Genomic DNA, 17,114 nt, shown 5'->3' with positions numbered 1-17,114 from the left:
CCCTGCAGAACAGCGACGCGCGCTTCCACCCGCTTAACGGACAATTAACGTCGGAATCCCAGCGGGGCACGTAACGAGCACACAGTCTCCGAAAAATTCGATGCCCGCCCGGCGTCTGGTTCTCGCGGTTCCGAGCGTCGCGCGATAGAGTCCTCTCGCACGGGGGAAGCTGGGAAGGGTCGACCGCGATACGGAGGAATCTGATAAAAGAATGTTAATCGAACGAACAATTAACCGTAGCAGCCGACATTTGAGCCGATTCATTGCGCCTCGCTATTTCGCGTTGCATTAATCTCGCAACGTCGATTCGCGCAATGAATCGAGTCTGACTTTCTATTACTGCTTTAATCCGCCCTCCTCCTCCTCCACCTTCGTCGAAAATTAGCCGGCCACCGTGATTACGCAATTTCGCGTTTATCGGCGGGCGGGCTGGAAATTTGTTATGGTAAACGCGGAAATGACTGCAGTCAATATGATGCGCGAAAGTAGGTTTCTGTGGGATTTCGAGCGTAAACCGACTAGGTGCTCGAGGTGAATTGATTAAAATCGAACCGCGCGCGCGGCGCACGCTAACAAAGGAGAATTGCGGCACGGAAAGGGTGAAGAGAATGTAGGTGGACGTGTAGATGGAGCGTAGAATGGGGAATGGGCAAACAGAGCGCAATTAACGTGCAACCATTAAATATGTACGCGCGCATTGCTACAGCGTGATGCATGTACGCAGCTCGGGCGCAAATACATCGAGTATCGAATAGTCCCACCCTCTCGCGTGCACGCGAGCGCAAGCGGGGGGCTGTAGAGCCGTGCGGGCGTAGAGCGTCTCTTCCCGTGGCCTGTTGGCACAGCCGCTTGATTAGCTCCACCATATTTACATGTCATTAGCCGATTGTTTGTCCATGTCGGTAACTCCGGCGCGCTCTCCCTCGCGTCACCGCAGTTTAGCTCTTTTTCCATGGAAATCCTATCCGCGATTCGCGCCGACGAACGGGTCGTTCACTGTATCATAACATAGAAAAGAACTTGGAAACCTGAACGTCCAAAATGTAACAATTTCCTTCTTGACGTTGTATCGATTTCATCCATTTTCGACATTCTCTGAATAAATCTCCGCGTATCTACTTCGGACAATTTTATCATTTTAGTATCTGGAAAGCACGGCGAGTTTTCTTCCATACTTGTACTCCGCAAGCCGTGCTCTCTTTCCCGATAATTAGTCCAAAAGTGAAATGTACAAAATATAATAAAAATGCAACAAAGGGATCGTGGGATTATTTATGTATCGGTCGAGTATCACAGATGTATTCAGATCAGTATATTATTTAAGAGGTTTTATTTCATAAAAAATACGAATTTCGATCTTAATATCTCGTTGCTTATACTGCATAACAAGTTTTTCCTTAATTTTATACAGTAGTTAAGTATAAATGTGTTGGGCAAGCCAGCGATAATGCCCGACGAAAATGAAATTTTATACTAACACGAAATAAATAGATGAGTTAATTTTATAACGTAAGGAATAAAGATAATGATAATAGTATCGATAATAGTTTCGTGGCAAACTAAATTTCTTTCAAACTATCGTCCTTCAGTTTCCCTGCAGATAAAAGATCGCAACTCTGCTCTATCCAACGATGAAAAAACGATGATAAACCGATTAAAATCAAGGAAACGTCGAACGTCGTCAAAGTTCTCGTTTATCTTCACGAAATATGATAATCACTATCGCTACCAGAGGGTAGTTCTCGCTCTTTCTTTCCTATCTCTCTCCCTCTTCGCAGAGCTGCTTTCCACCAAGTAGTCTCATGTACAATTTTCGTGAGAAATGAATCGATCGATTTCACATTTCACTGTTTTAAGCGTCGCTTTATGAAACTTACAGACGATGACTCTTAATATCTACTTTCGATTATGGTAACAAGAATTTGATTAGTCGTATTGTTTCACTGCGTTTGCACATTTTCCAATCACCGATCACGTTTCGCAGATCTCGGATCAGTCGGTGTACGTATCACTCTCTGCGATTGCCGATCTGCGTTTAGAAATTACCATTTTTATATCACTATTAAGGCAGTATGGTAATATGACTTAATTTACGTAATAGTTAGGCTTTATTCCTCGCCTGTGCCTGCTCCTCACGTAATTGCGCAACATCTCGGATATGTGCTCGTTTCTCTAGTCACGTCATCACAATTGTTGCGAGGACATGTATCAGGATATACTGATGAGTTTCATATTCAAACAAATGCGGATACACACGCGCCAATTCTCTCTAGCTATCTTCGCCATCTCACATTAACAAAAACATCGTGTTTCTTGATCAATTCTCGATCGAGCAGCGATAAAACTGATATTGCGTATAAATACGAGAAACGAAGAAATTCAACTGTTTCACGACAGAAGACATCTGGTCTTCAATCTTTCCTCATGAAAACTGGATAAAGATATCGAGCGAATGAAAAGTGAATGAAAAGAAAATCGATACAGTTGTAGCAACGATTTTAACCAACGCTGTTGTGTGGGCCACAGTGCATCGAGAGATGCGGCGTAATCGAGCTGACGATCCGCTGATAAAAACCTTCAGGATGTCACTGAACTGTCGTTGTAAAATCTATAGAATACAACGCGATCGTATACTTGCTATGATTCGATTGCTACGCACTGCTCCCTTTCAAAAAACGGAAAAGCAAAAACGGGAAGGAAAAGAAAAACGAATGTGTCATCGAGATACCGCGTCTACGAATGGGAGTTAAGCATATCACGATGACCACGATTGACGCAGTCAACGACAACGTAATTAGCCTATCTATGTCTAGCCAGTGGCAGCGTCACTGCAGTCGGCTTCGCACGACATCGCCAGTTCGTGTCGCCTCAGCTCGTCCTCGCTTTCTTTTGCGGAGAAAATTCCGAAATCGTTCGAGAAGTGATTGACGTTATTCATCGCTTGCTCCGGGGTGTCGCTGGGGCCACTGCTGCTGCTGTTGGTGGTGCTATTACTGCTGCTGCTGTTACTGCTATCGCTGCTGCTGCTGTTGCTCCTCGACCGCCTACCACTGGGTAAGTCTTGTCTCTCGGTTTCAGCCTTATCGTCAGGAACTGAGACCTGGTTACGAAGCTCCGGCAGATTGCTTTGTGAAATACGCAGCGTCGCTATCGTCGCCCCGTCATCTCCTTGTCGTCTCGCACAATACGCGTCACTCGATAGGCCGTCAGGTCGATCAGGATTCTCCGCCAACTGCCGGTAAGCCATCATACACGGCGACTGTGCGTCACGCGCGAGCTCGTAACTCTCGAAATCGTCGGGAGCTATGTCCGCAGGATGATGGACTGGCGACTGGTTGTTCGAGGTGTCGTCATCATCGTCGCGGGAGTCTCTCGCATTGTGCGCTACCCAAGGGAAACTTACCAGCAGCCGATTTCCGTCCAAGTCGCACGACGTCAACAGTGGAGCTTCAGCAACGGCATCACCGTCATCGTACTGTTGGTCGCGCGCGGCACCCTCCTCCCGGGCATCTTCCTCGTCATCGCCGATCTTGTCGTCCTTGTGTGCTAGCTTTGTTCTAAGTGGCGCTGGTATATGCGCTTCTTCCAATTTCACGTGTTCGAAGAATCTCGTAAGGGCGCGCCGCTGGAGCTGGACTGTTGCTGGCTTGTCTGGCTGCTCGCGCGGCTGTTGCTCCAGCTCGTGCTCCGCGCGGCAGAGCTGCTGCCGCAGGAGCGGATAGTCTCGGTCGTTTGGGCTGAAGCTTCGTGACTCGCGTGCACCACCGGCGACGATATGGGGCTTGTTATGGCCTGGGAACAGCGAGTGGATGAGGGTGCCGGCTCTTGACCTGTGCTTGCCACGATTGCTGAGATTCGCTGTTGCAGTTGCTGCTTCCTCGGCTGATCCGGCTGACTTTGGTCGTTGCTGCAACTGCTCGTTGCCGTTCTCGGAGTCGCCGCAGAACGACAATAGGGTTTCCGTGGCACGTTTGGCTGGCTGATTGATACAGAGTTTGCCGCGTGTGAGCTTGGCCCAGGGTTTTCTGCCATTGAGGGTCGCTCGATCCAGTTGATAGTCGCTCGAGAAGGCGTGAGGAGAATTTGACAATTTTGATACGTTGGTGACGCGGTGGAGCGCTGGGACTGAACGATTGCTTTGCTTCTTACGGTTGTTACCACTGTTGAAGAGCAAGGAGTGGGTGACGAGGGAGTGGCGGTCGCTTTCAACGGTAGAGTTACCGGCAGACAGTTGGTAGTTGAAAACTGCCGAGCGGTTTTGGTCTTCGACTTCACCGCCAGTAGACTGATCGGGCCTTCCACTCGACTCGGTGATTTTCTTGACGATAAGGTATGATTGGTGCTTTTCTGGCTGGACAGTGGTGCCGGGCAGCTGGTAGGTGTAAGGCATCTGGTCTGCTGTTTGGTGGACATAGGCGATACCCGATCGTGAGTGCTGGTTGAAGACGACGTGAGAGTTGCGAGGCACGCCGTCTGCTCGTTGCTCGACATCGACGATCGAGGTGAATGATTTGCTGCTTTCTGGTTGGTTTGAGGCGGAGTTATTGTTTGTGGTGATTGGGATGAGGAAGGTCGAGGCGGGCAACTGGTTGATGCCGAAGGCGTTGGAGAGGATGCATTTTTTCTGAGTTGTATCAATTTTATGAAGTCCACCAGCCGTTTTATAGATCTCTGAGTCTTCTCTTGCTTTCCCAATAACTCCTGACGCATACGATGTTGCAGCTATAAAAGAATTGAATTGACGTTAGACACTTTTCCAAGGCAGACGCTTCGGGATACAGCGCGAGCATTTAAACGTTTCGTTATTAACAAGGAAACATTTACTACAGTGGCTTTCATCGTACATCTGTTATGCACAAGCAACCACTATAAAAGTTTGCTAAAAACTTTCGTTATGTATAAAAAGAAAGGGATAAATAATATAAATCATTAATATCATGCATTACTTGTAGCGGAAGTAGACGGAAAGTAGTCCGTTCACATGACAAATTGTACAATTTCATGTAAATTCATATAAATTTCTCAATGCTGCATAAATTCATAACTTGCAATTTGAAAAGTCGCAAACATTTCGCAGGAGTTTAAGCAGTTTTATAAAAAAGTCAAGCTATCTTGATGTAATATTAATTAGCTTGATTATCAAGAAACGTTTGCTTTATAGGAATAATCCAGAGAGCTGATTTTCGAAATCCAACATTTCATATGGCACGATCCAACAATACGTGATGCAGTAATCGGACGCTTTTCGAATGTGATTTTCTACTATAAAATTGATAAATAAATGAAAAGATACCATACAAAGAATTCTCGGCTTTTCTCAACAGTATCAACAATAAAGCACAGATATTATATCTGGATAATCATGCAGTCTACATCCTTCTAAATATAGTGAACAAATCACTAATGCAACGAAGAAGATTGACGACTAGGGAAACGAAATTAATATACGTACGTATATGTATATGCGACAATAACAAGTAGCTGATAAAACATTAAAGATTGGTCGATCCTTAAAGCACCGTGTAATTTAAAAAAAAGGAAGAAACGAGAAAGGGACAACGAAAACGCAGAGATCTTGCAGGTTCGTTCGGATAAAACAAAAGGACGAAAATCGTTTGCAATTTATAATCCGGCCAACTTAAAGACATTCCAAAATGAAAGTGAACTTTGTAATGTACAACTCGTCTCTACGCAGGCCACAGGACGAACCTGGAGTGACTGGCCGAGTAGTTGTGAGCGTTTTTCCAACTCATAAACCTGCAATCTCAGATCCGAGTTTCGCTCGCGCAGCTCATATCTTTCTCTCTCTTTCTCCTCTGCAAGATATTTTGCGTTCAATACACAGGTTGTTTTTTGTGCCCTATCGTGGACGATCGACCAAAAAGTTCTTCTTAATTGCAAATTCTTCGGCCGTATTCGAGAAGCCGGTCTCTCACACGCGGACACTTCTTCCGGCGGGCTGCCTCTCCCGTTTATTCGCAGTGCGTGCGTGCTTACGCTCAATTAAGTCTGCGGCAACGCTGCGATACCTCGTTGTATGTTAAATCTAGAAGTTATGGACTCATGTTATACAAATTCCTCTGTGCTTATTTAGAATAGTGTGCCTGCGCCGGTTTATCGGTCCCTTGTGCCTCTATCTCGGCCAAGTTTTCTCGACGTACGCGCTTTGCGCCTCGCCATTTACTCTACTTGATCTGCCAACTGAGCAAGAAAAGTTGCCGATTCCCCTCCCACCCCACACAATCGGAAAACGTCAACGATTCTCGACCGAGTTTGCTGCCGCGCAATAAGAGAATAAGCCTACCGCGAACATCCCGCAACTAGGCTTGTGGGAACAAGAACTTTTTTGTCAATCACACGCTTAGCGCTATTGTAGGAAGAGGATTTCTCCATTGAGTAACCGAGGACGATTTACCGAGCTTCTCATCCTTTCTGTAACGCGCCAATTTGCGCTCCCCTTCCGCTTGGCCCTTGACCTCCGCTTCCTCGTCCTTTTCCATGTCGTCTTCCTCGTCCATTGCTAGAACGCACTTTGGACAAGTCCTGAATGGAGCCGGCGATCGACTGTGGCACGAGACGTGATAGTTACTTGAGCAATTCTTGCATATCGTTAACGACCCTACGAATGATAAAACCATTATTCGCAATCGATTCTTCCCGTTTTAGAAAAAAAACTTCTTTTCCAAGAAACAAACTGTTAAAAAATTCATAATTAATCTGAGAGCGACGTGATTTTACTCACCTGGGTTTCTACAACAGATACACACTACAGAATCATTCCCGATCCTCTCAATAGTCAAACTAGACGGTAATCCGGGTATATGGACCGCCTTGTTGCCTATCGATTGAATGGATTTGGCACTAGACACGGACGACCGCATTTGGTTGTCTTCGATCTTGCTTTTGTTCACGAAGACCTTGCTGTCCGCGTTTCGCAGGATATTCGGCCTCGTGGTGGACTTCTGGACCGGAATCAACGACTTTGTTATCGTTTGAACCGGCGGCGAGATTGATTTCGTTGGCTGAGCTTTGCTAGGCGGTGGCGATGGTCCGTTCAACCGGGCGGTCGTCTGTCGAGTATGAGGCGCGTTTCCAGATTGCAAATACGAATGCCTCTTACGCTTCTGAAACATGCACCGGAGTGTCAGAGTTAATAAATATCCTCGACGCCGATTTTGTACATGAAAAATCCACCTCTAAACCTTGAATCCATTAAAAAAAAAAATTAACTGCGGAAAAAGGCAAGGACGTTGCAACTTTACTGCTTGAATAACTTGTATTTCTAGATATGAAAAGCTATAACTGTATCGCTTATCTTGTATATTACGGAACACATTTGCACATGCATTAGTGTGCGCGATACACACGCACTTGGAAGAAGTGTTCGTAGAGCAACAATATATTTAATATACACTTACAGATGGCTGTTCGAGCATGGAGTACACGAATTGCGGGTTTGCCGTACTGCGCCGTTTCCTTTCCACTCTCCTGTTCTGGAGCTCCATGCATTTGGACTTGGTAATAAGCCCGAGGGCATACAGGAAGTTCTGCTTCTCCGGTGATTCGGCGTTGCGTTCCTCTTGCGCCTCCTGCTTCTCGCACGAGTTTTCGTCCATTGACACTTCGACGATGTCATCTTCGCCGGAAATAGTTTCCACCGAGCTCGGACGTATCCTGCAAAGAAACTTCCAATTGAAAGAATTCCAGAACCTCCGTTAAACGTGTCTCAACGGTAAACGTTGTCTCGTAAAATATAATTTTACATTAATTCTCGACAAAATTCACAACATGTTGCTAGTATGTAACGATAAAAATTTTACAGCAAGATAAATCGAACTTTTCAATCAACTGATTGTCTATCTCACGAGCTTACTTTGCGCAATCGTTATCTCGCGGCGACGAATGATGAACATCGCCATTTCTGACAACCTCCTCGTAATCCTCCTTCGATGGCTTCGTCTCGAAACCATTGGCAGCCGCTTCGCGCTTCGTCTCGTTGTTATTCGTAATATGATTGTTGTTATTCAGGCCCAGGAAAGATGGTATGGAAACTTTCGACCCGTTCGCGTTATCCGCCTTGAACGCTTCCACCTCTTTGCGCAGTCGCTGCACGATCTGCTTCTGTGTATGAACAAGCAGGGATACATATATATATATATATATATATACACACACACGGTGCAACGCTTAACTATCGGTAATTTCTAAAAAAAACTTTAGAAGCAGCCCGTGCGTACAAGCATTAAACTAGGCGCAACTTCAATGCGCCTCAACGAGATACAACGCGTGCACGGATAAACATTCGGACAAATATACATTGTAACGCGACGCGATGAGAAACTGGACGTCGAAACGTGAATCACGAGATTGAAGTTACGAGACAAACGCGTTTATTTCACATTTAAAAGCCGACTTCTGCAAGAAGTTGTCACTACTCTCGAGGTAAGCGGGAACGAGATAATTGTTCGCGAAAGAAAGAACTTGAAACGGAATAAATAGGAGAGGAGCTCGTAAAGCTGCGAGCGGCACGAAACCTTGGGAATAGGTATAAACGGATGGAGAAGACGCGGAAATTTTATAAAGAGCCGAAACGTTTCCGCAGGACATTTTATTGATTTTGAGCCCCTCCGTCTCTCCGCCTGCCTCTTGGCTTCTCCTTCGCTCCGACTTGCTCTCGCTTTTTCTTTCGGAATTGTCGCTTTCCTCCCCGACTCCCTGCCTCATCCGCTCACCTCCGCATACCCCCGCGCGATTGCACACCCCCCCCCCTCACTTCCATACACGAGCTCTATGTACTATCTATCCATCCTCACGCACTGCATCCCAACTGTTTATCTCGCTTCTTATCAACGACGTCGTGTTGATCGAAGCAAAAAAAGAGGCTCGCACTGGAGCGTTAAAAAGGGACGAGCGAGTACAACTGCGTTCACAAACGACTGATAAACATTACCATCGTGCTCGGTTCGTCTGAACATAATGAAAATAAAGTTTAATCTGGAAATAATGAGGCCAACTCGACTGTGAATTTTGCAACTGCGATTCAAATCTATTTCGCGTTTTCTCATTAGCTTTTTGCAACTTTATTGTTATTAATATAGTATAAATATATGTATTAAAAAACGTTTTCACGTATTGTCTCAATTTTCACAGAAAAGGCGTCTAATCTACTCTTTGGTTAGAGGTAAATTCAAGCCATTTTCGCGTTCAAGGTCTCATTGCAAAGACTTGTAGTAAGAGAACTTGAAAAAGAAAAATACATAGATACATGGCGAACTGCCACTTGCACGCGACGTGAAAGAAAATCAATCATTGTCCTCTTACCTGGCATCTTCCCAAGGAAACGATGTGCACCTGAATCTTTTGTATCTGGCCGAGAATATCTGTGTTCTGTAACAAAGTGCATCACGATTACACGGAGTTCCAATAGCTCAAACAGAAACTATGCAACTTTCAGAATTAGGACGTTAAGACAGTTAAGACAACAGATGTGGCTTGAGATCTATGTGGAAATAGTTATGTGAAATTAGAAAAACACACATACGAAGAAGTCACATAAAGTTTTGATAAGTTATTCTTATCAAAAGAACCTTCTTACTAGCATTATGATAAAATTTACAAAGGAAGAACTATATTGGACGAAAAGATCTAGTAAATCATTCATATTTGACACAATATATAAATTTATATAATTTTATATATATATATATATTTAAATTTATTTCGAAAGATCCGTTTTCACGTTATACTTATAAAACATTAATAACAAAGAGGAAAGCGCTTTTTGGATGATAATAATTATATAATAATTAAAAATACTTACATTTGGATCATCCTTCAATCTCCCCACGTGAATCTGCAACGTTACGAAACAAGCGTGATTAGTATTAACAAGAAAAAATTATGCGTTTAACAGAATTCAGCTAGAACGCGGCAGAATCGAGCGAGATAAATAATTCCGCTGATTTTCGGTGAAGGCTACCCGCGTACATGACCAAATGGAGCACGATGCGCCATTACGCCCCATTACGCTCTTAAGTCCATTAATATCGCTATTAATTAATAAGAGGACATAAATTTACATTTCGTACTTGACGTTCGCCGAGCCGAGCCACCGTAAATTATATCCGATCGCCGTTTCGCAGAAAACAACTCTGACAACGCCGTCGAATTATTCCAAGTTAACATTTTGTTGTTAACAGCAAACATGATCCGCGATTATCTCGAGGTCTTTTATTACATCTCAAGCGACAAGGTATCCCTTGAACAATAGCAACACCCGAGTCGAAATTTTGCGCCTACTTTCATGCTTTTAGCAGTCGTGCGAACCTACTTTTAGGAAAATAGAACCTAAAACTCTTACATTGAAACTCAAACTCCTACAAACAGATGTTAAGATGCTATTTTGACCCTGCAACATTCGGCTGTAACCTTGATCGTAACCTGCTTTGACGCTCTAGCGGCAAAAAAGGAAATTTCGGACATATTTTAGTGTTAAAGTAGTAGCTAAATAGACGCTGAATAACGCTTCAAATGAAGAATTCGAGGTTCAATGTATTAGGGGTGTGATTTAGTTTTGAGGGTTTTTTTGCTCAAAAACGCATGTATTTAAATATGATAATGAATGAATACCTTAATCAAAATATTTTCCTTCGTTTTCTATAACTTTTTCCCATCTTTCTGGCAAGAGATCGATTCCACCACGATAAAATCATTCTTCTTTTCAGTTCATCCATTCGTCGACGAATTTTCGCACTTCTTCCAAATTATGAAAGTGTGTATCCTCTAAAGCGTGTCGCATCGACCGGAACAAATAATAATCGCATGGAGAATACGCGGGGTGCGGTAAGACTTGCCATTCAAGCTCTAACAGTGTTTGTTTCACTGATAACGCAACGTCAGGTCGAGCGTTGTCACGAAGAAGAATCACTTTCCGTCGTTTACTCGCAATTGGTGGTCGTTTTTGGTCCAACGCTTGCTTCAACTTGTACAATTGGTGTCGATAACGATCAGCCGCGACAGTCTCATGCGGATTTAACAGCTCATAGTACACTATCCCACCAAATACAGAGCATTACTTTTCAACCGTGAATATTGCGTCTCGGAGTGGATGTTGATGGTTCGCCTGGATCCACCCATGATTTTCTGCGTTTCGGATTATCAAAATAGATCCACTTTTCACCCCCAGTAACAATCCGAGACAAGACTCTTCTTTTTTTGCCTGGCGATCAACGAAATGCAAATGTTCAACCGGTTCGCAATGGCACTTTCCGATAATTCATGTCGAACCCATTTCCCTTCTTTCTGAATTTTTCCCATTTCATGTAAATGTTTCGTAACTGTTGTACGATCAACATTTAATGCTCTGGCAAGTTCTGAAGTGGATCGTGTTGGATTTTCGTCCAATAATGCTTGCAAATCTGCATTTTCAAGCTTTCTTCGTTGTTCCGAGCGTTCTTTGTCCTTCACATCAGTATGACCACTTTTAAAGCGTCTAAACCAGTATTGACACGTCTTAATTGATGGGGCAGAATCACCATAAGTTTCCACAAGAATTCTATAACCGTCAGCGGCAGTTTTCTTTTGATTAAAAAACAAAAGCAACGCATGTCGAAAATGCTGTTTCGGAAGTTGCATTTTTACGATGATATAAACACGATTGCTATAATGCTACTAAATGTCATGGATAATGTCAAGACTGTAAGAAACAACAGTTATCGGAAACAGCTATTGGAACAAACTGACACTACAGCCATCCGTTGCAAAACCCTCAAAACTAAATCACACTCGTAATAGAACTAAAATTTCGACTCGGGCAGTCAAGCCCGGTGTCCACGATGCTAGAAATCGGTTCGAGATCTCGGTCCGAGAAATATGTAGCCAATCAACTTGCACTTTTACGGAAAAGCCGCAAGTTGATTGGCTACATATTTCTCGGACCGAGATCTCGAACCGATTTCTAGCATCGTGGACACCGGGCTTGACTGCCCGAGTCGAAATTTTAGTTCTATTACGAGTGTGATTTAGTTTTGAGGGTTTTGCAACGGATGGCTAGTGTGTAGTTTGTTCCAATAGCTGTTTTCGATAACTGTTGTTTCTTACAGTCTTGACATTATCCATGACATTTAGTAGCATTATAGCAATAGATGCAATAACGAGAACTCGGACCGATTTCTAGCATCGTGGACACCGGGCTTGACTGCCCGAGTCGAAATTTTAGTTCTATTACGAGTGTGATTTAGTTTTGAGGGTTTTGCAACGGATGGCTAGTGTCTAGTTTGTTCCAATAGCTGTTTTCGATAACTGTTGTTTCTTACAGTCTTGACATTATCCATGACATTTAGTAGCATTATAGCAATAGATGCAATAACGAGAACTCGGACCGATTTCTAGCATCGTGGACACCGGGCTTGACTGCCCGAGTCGAAATTTTAGTTCTATTACGAGTGTGATTTAGTTTTGAGGGTTTTGCAACGGATGGCTAGTGTCTAGTTTGTTCCAATAGCTGTTTTCGATAACTGTTGTTTCTTACAGTCTTGACATTATCCATGACATTTAGTAGCATTATAGCAATAGATGCAATAACGAGAACTCGGACCGATTTCTAGCATCGTGGACACCGGGCTTGACTGCCCGAGTCGAAATTTTAGTTCTATTACGAGTGTGATTTAGTTTTGAGGGTTTTGCAACGGATGGCTAGTGTCTAGTTTGTTCCAATAGCTGTTTTCGATAACTGTTGTTTCTTACAGTCTTGACATTATCCATGACATTTAGTAGCATTATAGCAATAGATGCAATAACGAGAACTCGGACCGATTTCTAGCATCGTGGACACCGGGCTTGACTGCCCGAGTCGAAATTTTAGTTCTATTACGAGTGTGATTTAGTTTTGAGGGTTTTGCAACGGATGGCTAGTGTCTAGTTTGTTCCAATAGCTGTTTTCGATAACTGTTGTTTCTTACAGTCTTGACATTATCCATGACATTTAGTAGCATTATAGCAATAGATGCAATAACGAGAACTCGGACCGATTTCTAGCATCGTGGACACCGGGCTTGACTGCCCGAGTCGAAATTTTAGTTCTATTACGAGTGTGATTTAGTTTTGAGGGTTTTGCAACGGATGGCTAGTGTCTAGTTTGTTCCAATAGCTGTTTTCGATAACTGTTGTTTCTTACAGTCTTGACATTATCCATGACATTTAGTAGCATTATAGCAATAGATGCAATAACGAGAACTCGGACCGATTTCTAGCATCGTGGACACCGGGCTTGACTGCCCGAGTCGAAATTTTAGTTCTATTACGAGTGTGATTTAGTTTTGAGGGTTTTGCAACGGATGGCTAGTGTCTAGTTTGTTCCAATAGCTGTTTTCGATAACTGTTGTTTCTTACAGTCTTGACATTATCCATGACATTTAGTAGCATTATAGCAATAGATGCAATAACGAGAACTCGGACCGATTTCTAGCATCGTGGACACCGGGCTTGACTGCCCGAGTCGAAATTTTAGTTCTATTACGAGTGTGATTTAGTTTTGAGGGTTTTGCAACGGATGGCTAGTGTCTAGTTTGTTCCAATAGCTGTTTTCGATAACTGTTGTTTCTTACAGTCTTGACATTATCCATGACATTTAGTAGCATTATAGCAATAGATGCAATAACGAGAACTCGGACCGATTTCTAGCATCGTGGACACCGGGCTTGACTGCCCGAGTCGAAATTTTAGTTCTATTACGAGTGTGATTTAGTTTTGAGGGTTTTGCAACGGATGGCTGTAGTGTCTAGTTTGTTCCAATAGCTGTTTTCGATAACTGTTGTTTCTTACAGTCTTGACATTATCCATGACATTTAGTAGCATTATAGCAATAGATGCAATAACGAGAACTCGGACCGATTTCTAGCATCGTGGACACCGGGCTTGACTGCCCGAGTCGAAATTTTAGTTCTATTACGAGTGTGATTTAGTTTTGAGGGTTTTGCAACGGATGGCTAGTGTCTAGTTTGTTCCAATAGCTGTTTTCGATAACTGTTGTTTCTCACAGTCTTGACATTATCCATGACATTTAGTAGCATTATAGCAATAGATGCAATAACGAGAACTCGGACCGATTTCTAGCATCGTGGACACCGGGCTTGACTGCCCGAGTCGAAATTTTAGTTCTATTACGAGTGTGATTTAGTTTTGAGGGTTTTGCAACGGATGGCTAGTGTCTAGTTTGTTCCAATAGCTGTTTTCGATAACTGTTGTTTCTTACAGTCTTGACATTATCCATGACATTTAGTAGCATTATAGCAATAGATGCAATAACGAGAACTCGGACCGATTTCTAGCATCGTGGACACCGGGCTTGACTGCCCGAGTCGAAATTTTAGTTCTATTACGAGTGTGATTTAGTTTTGAGGGTTTTGCAACGGATGGCTAGTGTCTAGTTTGTTCCAATAGCTGTTTTCGATAACTGTTGTTTCTTACAGTCTTGACATTATCCATGACATTTAGTAGCATTATAGCAATAGATGCAATAACGAGAACTCGGACCGATTTCTAGCATCGTAGACACCGGGCTTTACGGAACTTTGCGTTATTACCTTGTATTCTACTTAAATCCCAAAGTGATTTCTCCGAGAACGGGAAACGCTGATTCTCGTCACGCGACACACGAGAACCGAGTGCGAACGCTTTATCGTGCAGTCATCGCGGACAATTCGCCGATCTGTCAGTTTGCGTACAATTCGGCGGGACTCGGCAAATAACGGATCAATCGAAGCTGCACGGGGCGCGCTCGGCATGTACGCGCGTTCTCGCTGCAAAAGCGTGACTCGACGACGACTCGGGAAGCTCCTCCTCGGTGGAAGCAAGTATCGACTGCACCTGACTCCCCCTCTCCTCCCCCCGCCCGCCCGCAACTCTCCAACGAAATAAGTCGAACTTTGATTATATAAATCGCGTCCGAAACGATTACGAAACAGCGCGGCGCGACGCGACGCCGAGCGTTGCTTCGTGCCGCACGCTGACGCGTCCCACAAAAGCTGCACGACCATTTTATACACCCGCTCGCGATCCCCGCGCAGGAAAAACGCGAGATAACGAAGCGAGAAAGACAAGGATCGACGGTATCGTTTATCGATACCTCGCATCGAGGTGACGAGCAGCTTCGCTGGCCATTTTGCTGGTTTCAATCCGTTAAATGTGCTGTATCGCCGAGATAATCTTCGTCCTTGCACGAGAAAGAGAGAGAGAGAAGATTAAAAAGCAATGCGCGCTGGATCGCGCTGGAGGTATCGATCGTCCGTCGAGAAGTCGCTCGCGAACTTCTTCGGGCGACCGTTCGACCAAATGCGCCAACGACTTCAGGGCCGTTGAGCGCGATCGCAGTCGAAGCTGATTTTTCAGGAACTCGAACCGGGGGAATTTCGGCGACCGCGATCGCAATTCCCCTATGTGCTCGTATCGATGCACTATCGTCACCGCGCGCGACGAGGTTACCGCGAACTGCCAGCGAGAGCGAGCTGGTGGTGGTAGCGGAGCGGCGGTGCAAATGGTGGCGGGATTTCTTCCCGTGCATATCGATATATTTACGCGGAAAGATGGAGGCGTGCGGACGCGGGAGACTCCGCGACGAGCTCTCGTCCGTCGACGATCTCGTCGGATGAGGGCGATCAACAAGTTTTCGAAGACGAGCGGCGATCCGCCGCGAGCGATCGATCGAGTCGCTCGCGAAACGCGTCGACATTGGGGGGAAATTCTCGGCTCGAGCACTCGTAACGAGCGAGCGGCGACGCGCGTATAAGATACGCACGCACCAAGAGGGACAGAGACAAAAGAGAGAGAGGGGGGAGAGAGAACGAGACAGAGACAGAGACAGAGAGAGGGCGCATGGAAACGTACAAACGTACATGAGGAACACGGATGCTATTTACTATATTACTTAAATGAAAGTTTCGGTGTAGATCCACTTTCCGCACGCCGTCCTTCACCTCGCGCGTCGGCGATTCCCTAATTGCTCGCGCGAGTGACACGCGCGCTTAAAATTATCCGCAGAAGACGCTGGCGGATCTATCCACGTTCGAGTTTCTCGAACGATCGATCTATCGCAAGTTGGCCGGAACTGGGAGAACGGACGAGCCGTGTCTGCTCGGAGTAAACGGATGGACAACCTTCCGCCGCGCCACTGCAAAATGCATCTTCCGGTGGAAAAGGACAACCGATCACAGGAAACTTCTCGCGGGTCCTTCCATCGTGCCTCCTCGCTCCCTTTTAACCCTCCACGGCCCGTCTCTCGATCGCTATCGACACACACGCGTGCACACGCACACATACCCACGCAGCATCGTATTCTCGTTCCGTCTCTCTCTCTCTCTCTCTCTCTTACCTGGTGCTCGAGTATCGCGTTCTGCAGTTTGTTTTGCACGGCGATAATCTCCTCCTGCAGGCTCTTCGATATCTCCATATCTTCCCGGCAGGTGGTCCGTCCTCGCAGCTTCGTCTTCGGGGGATCAGAGCAGTAAATGGCAAGCGGCAACCCCGACGTGTCGGACGGAAGCGGACGAGCGAGGACGCGCGGCGAGAGAACCGACTTCTCGCACGCTTTGCCGAATCGGCGAATTCGACTCCGCAACGCGCGACAAGCAACAACGGCGGCGGCGGCGGCGGCGGCGGCGCGTCTCGTCCCGTCCGTCCGTCTGTCTGCCTCCCCGTCCACTCCGAACTTCGGCCGCTTCCTCTCTGCGGAGCCGTGCGACGCTGCGCCTCGTCGCGAACGCGCCACAATCGCGTCTCTCCGTCTCGCTCGTTCCTACGCTTCCTCCCTCCGTCCTTTGCCCCTCCCCTGCACCCCGTGCGCCTGTCTCTCTCGCCTGCCTCTTTCTCTCGCGCACAGCTCGCCCAAGTACGAATTGCCGTGCTTGCCGCGAGAGAGAGAGGGGGTGCGCGTAGTACGGCCCTTTCGCACTTTCCCTTGCACTTCGTAGTTCGCTCGCGTACGCCGCGTCGATGTACGGATCACGCACCAGAAGTAAAAGCCCTTCGCTCGAGTTGTCCGGCACAGCGGCGGCACGCGAGCGCTTTACGCTGCCATCGGCGCGCTGCGCTGGTCCCCGACTTCGCCCGAGTGCGCACCG

General features: G+C 45.7%; 1 protein-coding gene across 1 annotated transcript; it reads right to left on the bottom strand.

Moving 5' to 3' along the window:
• Positions 1-1,311: 1,311 nt before the first annotated feature.
• On the bottom strand, positions 1,312-17,094 carry LOC105280524. The gene is made up of 8 exons (XM_026974439.1): positions 16,367-17,094; positions 9,821-9,853; positions 9,322-9,387; positions 7,874-8,121; positions 7,419-7,674; positions 6,743-7,124; positions 6,416-6,619; positions 1,312-4,722 (listed from the first exon to the last, which is right to left on the bottom strand). The coding sequence occupies exons 1-8, from the start codon at positions 16,442-16,444 to the stop codon at positions 2,810-2,812; spliced, it is 3,180 nt and encodes a 1,059-aa protein (XP_026830240.1). The 5' UTR covers positions 16,445-17,094; the 3' UTR covers positions 1,312-2,809.
• Between the last annotated feature and the right edge of the window lie 20 nt (positions 17,095-17,114).

The sequence above is a fragment of the Ooceraea biroi genome, chromosome 12 (assembly GCF_003672135.1).
Source record: "Ooceraea biroi isolate clonal line C1 chromosome 12, Obir_v5.4, whole genome shotgun sequence".
NCBI lineage: Eukaryota > Metazoa > Arthropoda > Insecta > Hymenoptera > Formicidae > Ooceraea > Ooceraea biroi.
The sequence above is the reverse complement of the archived record's forward strand: the minus strand, read 5'-3'. Positions and strand labels throughout refer to the sequence as shown.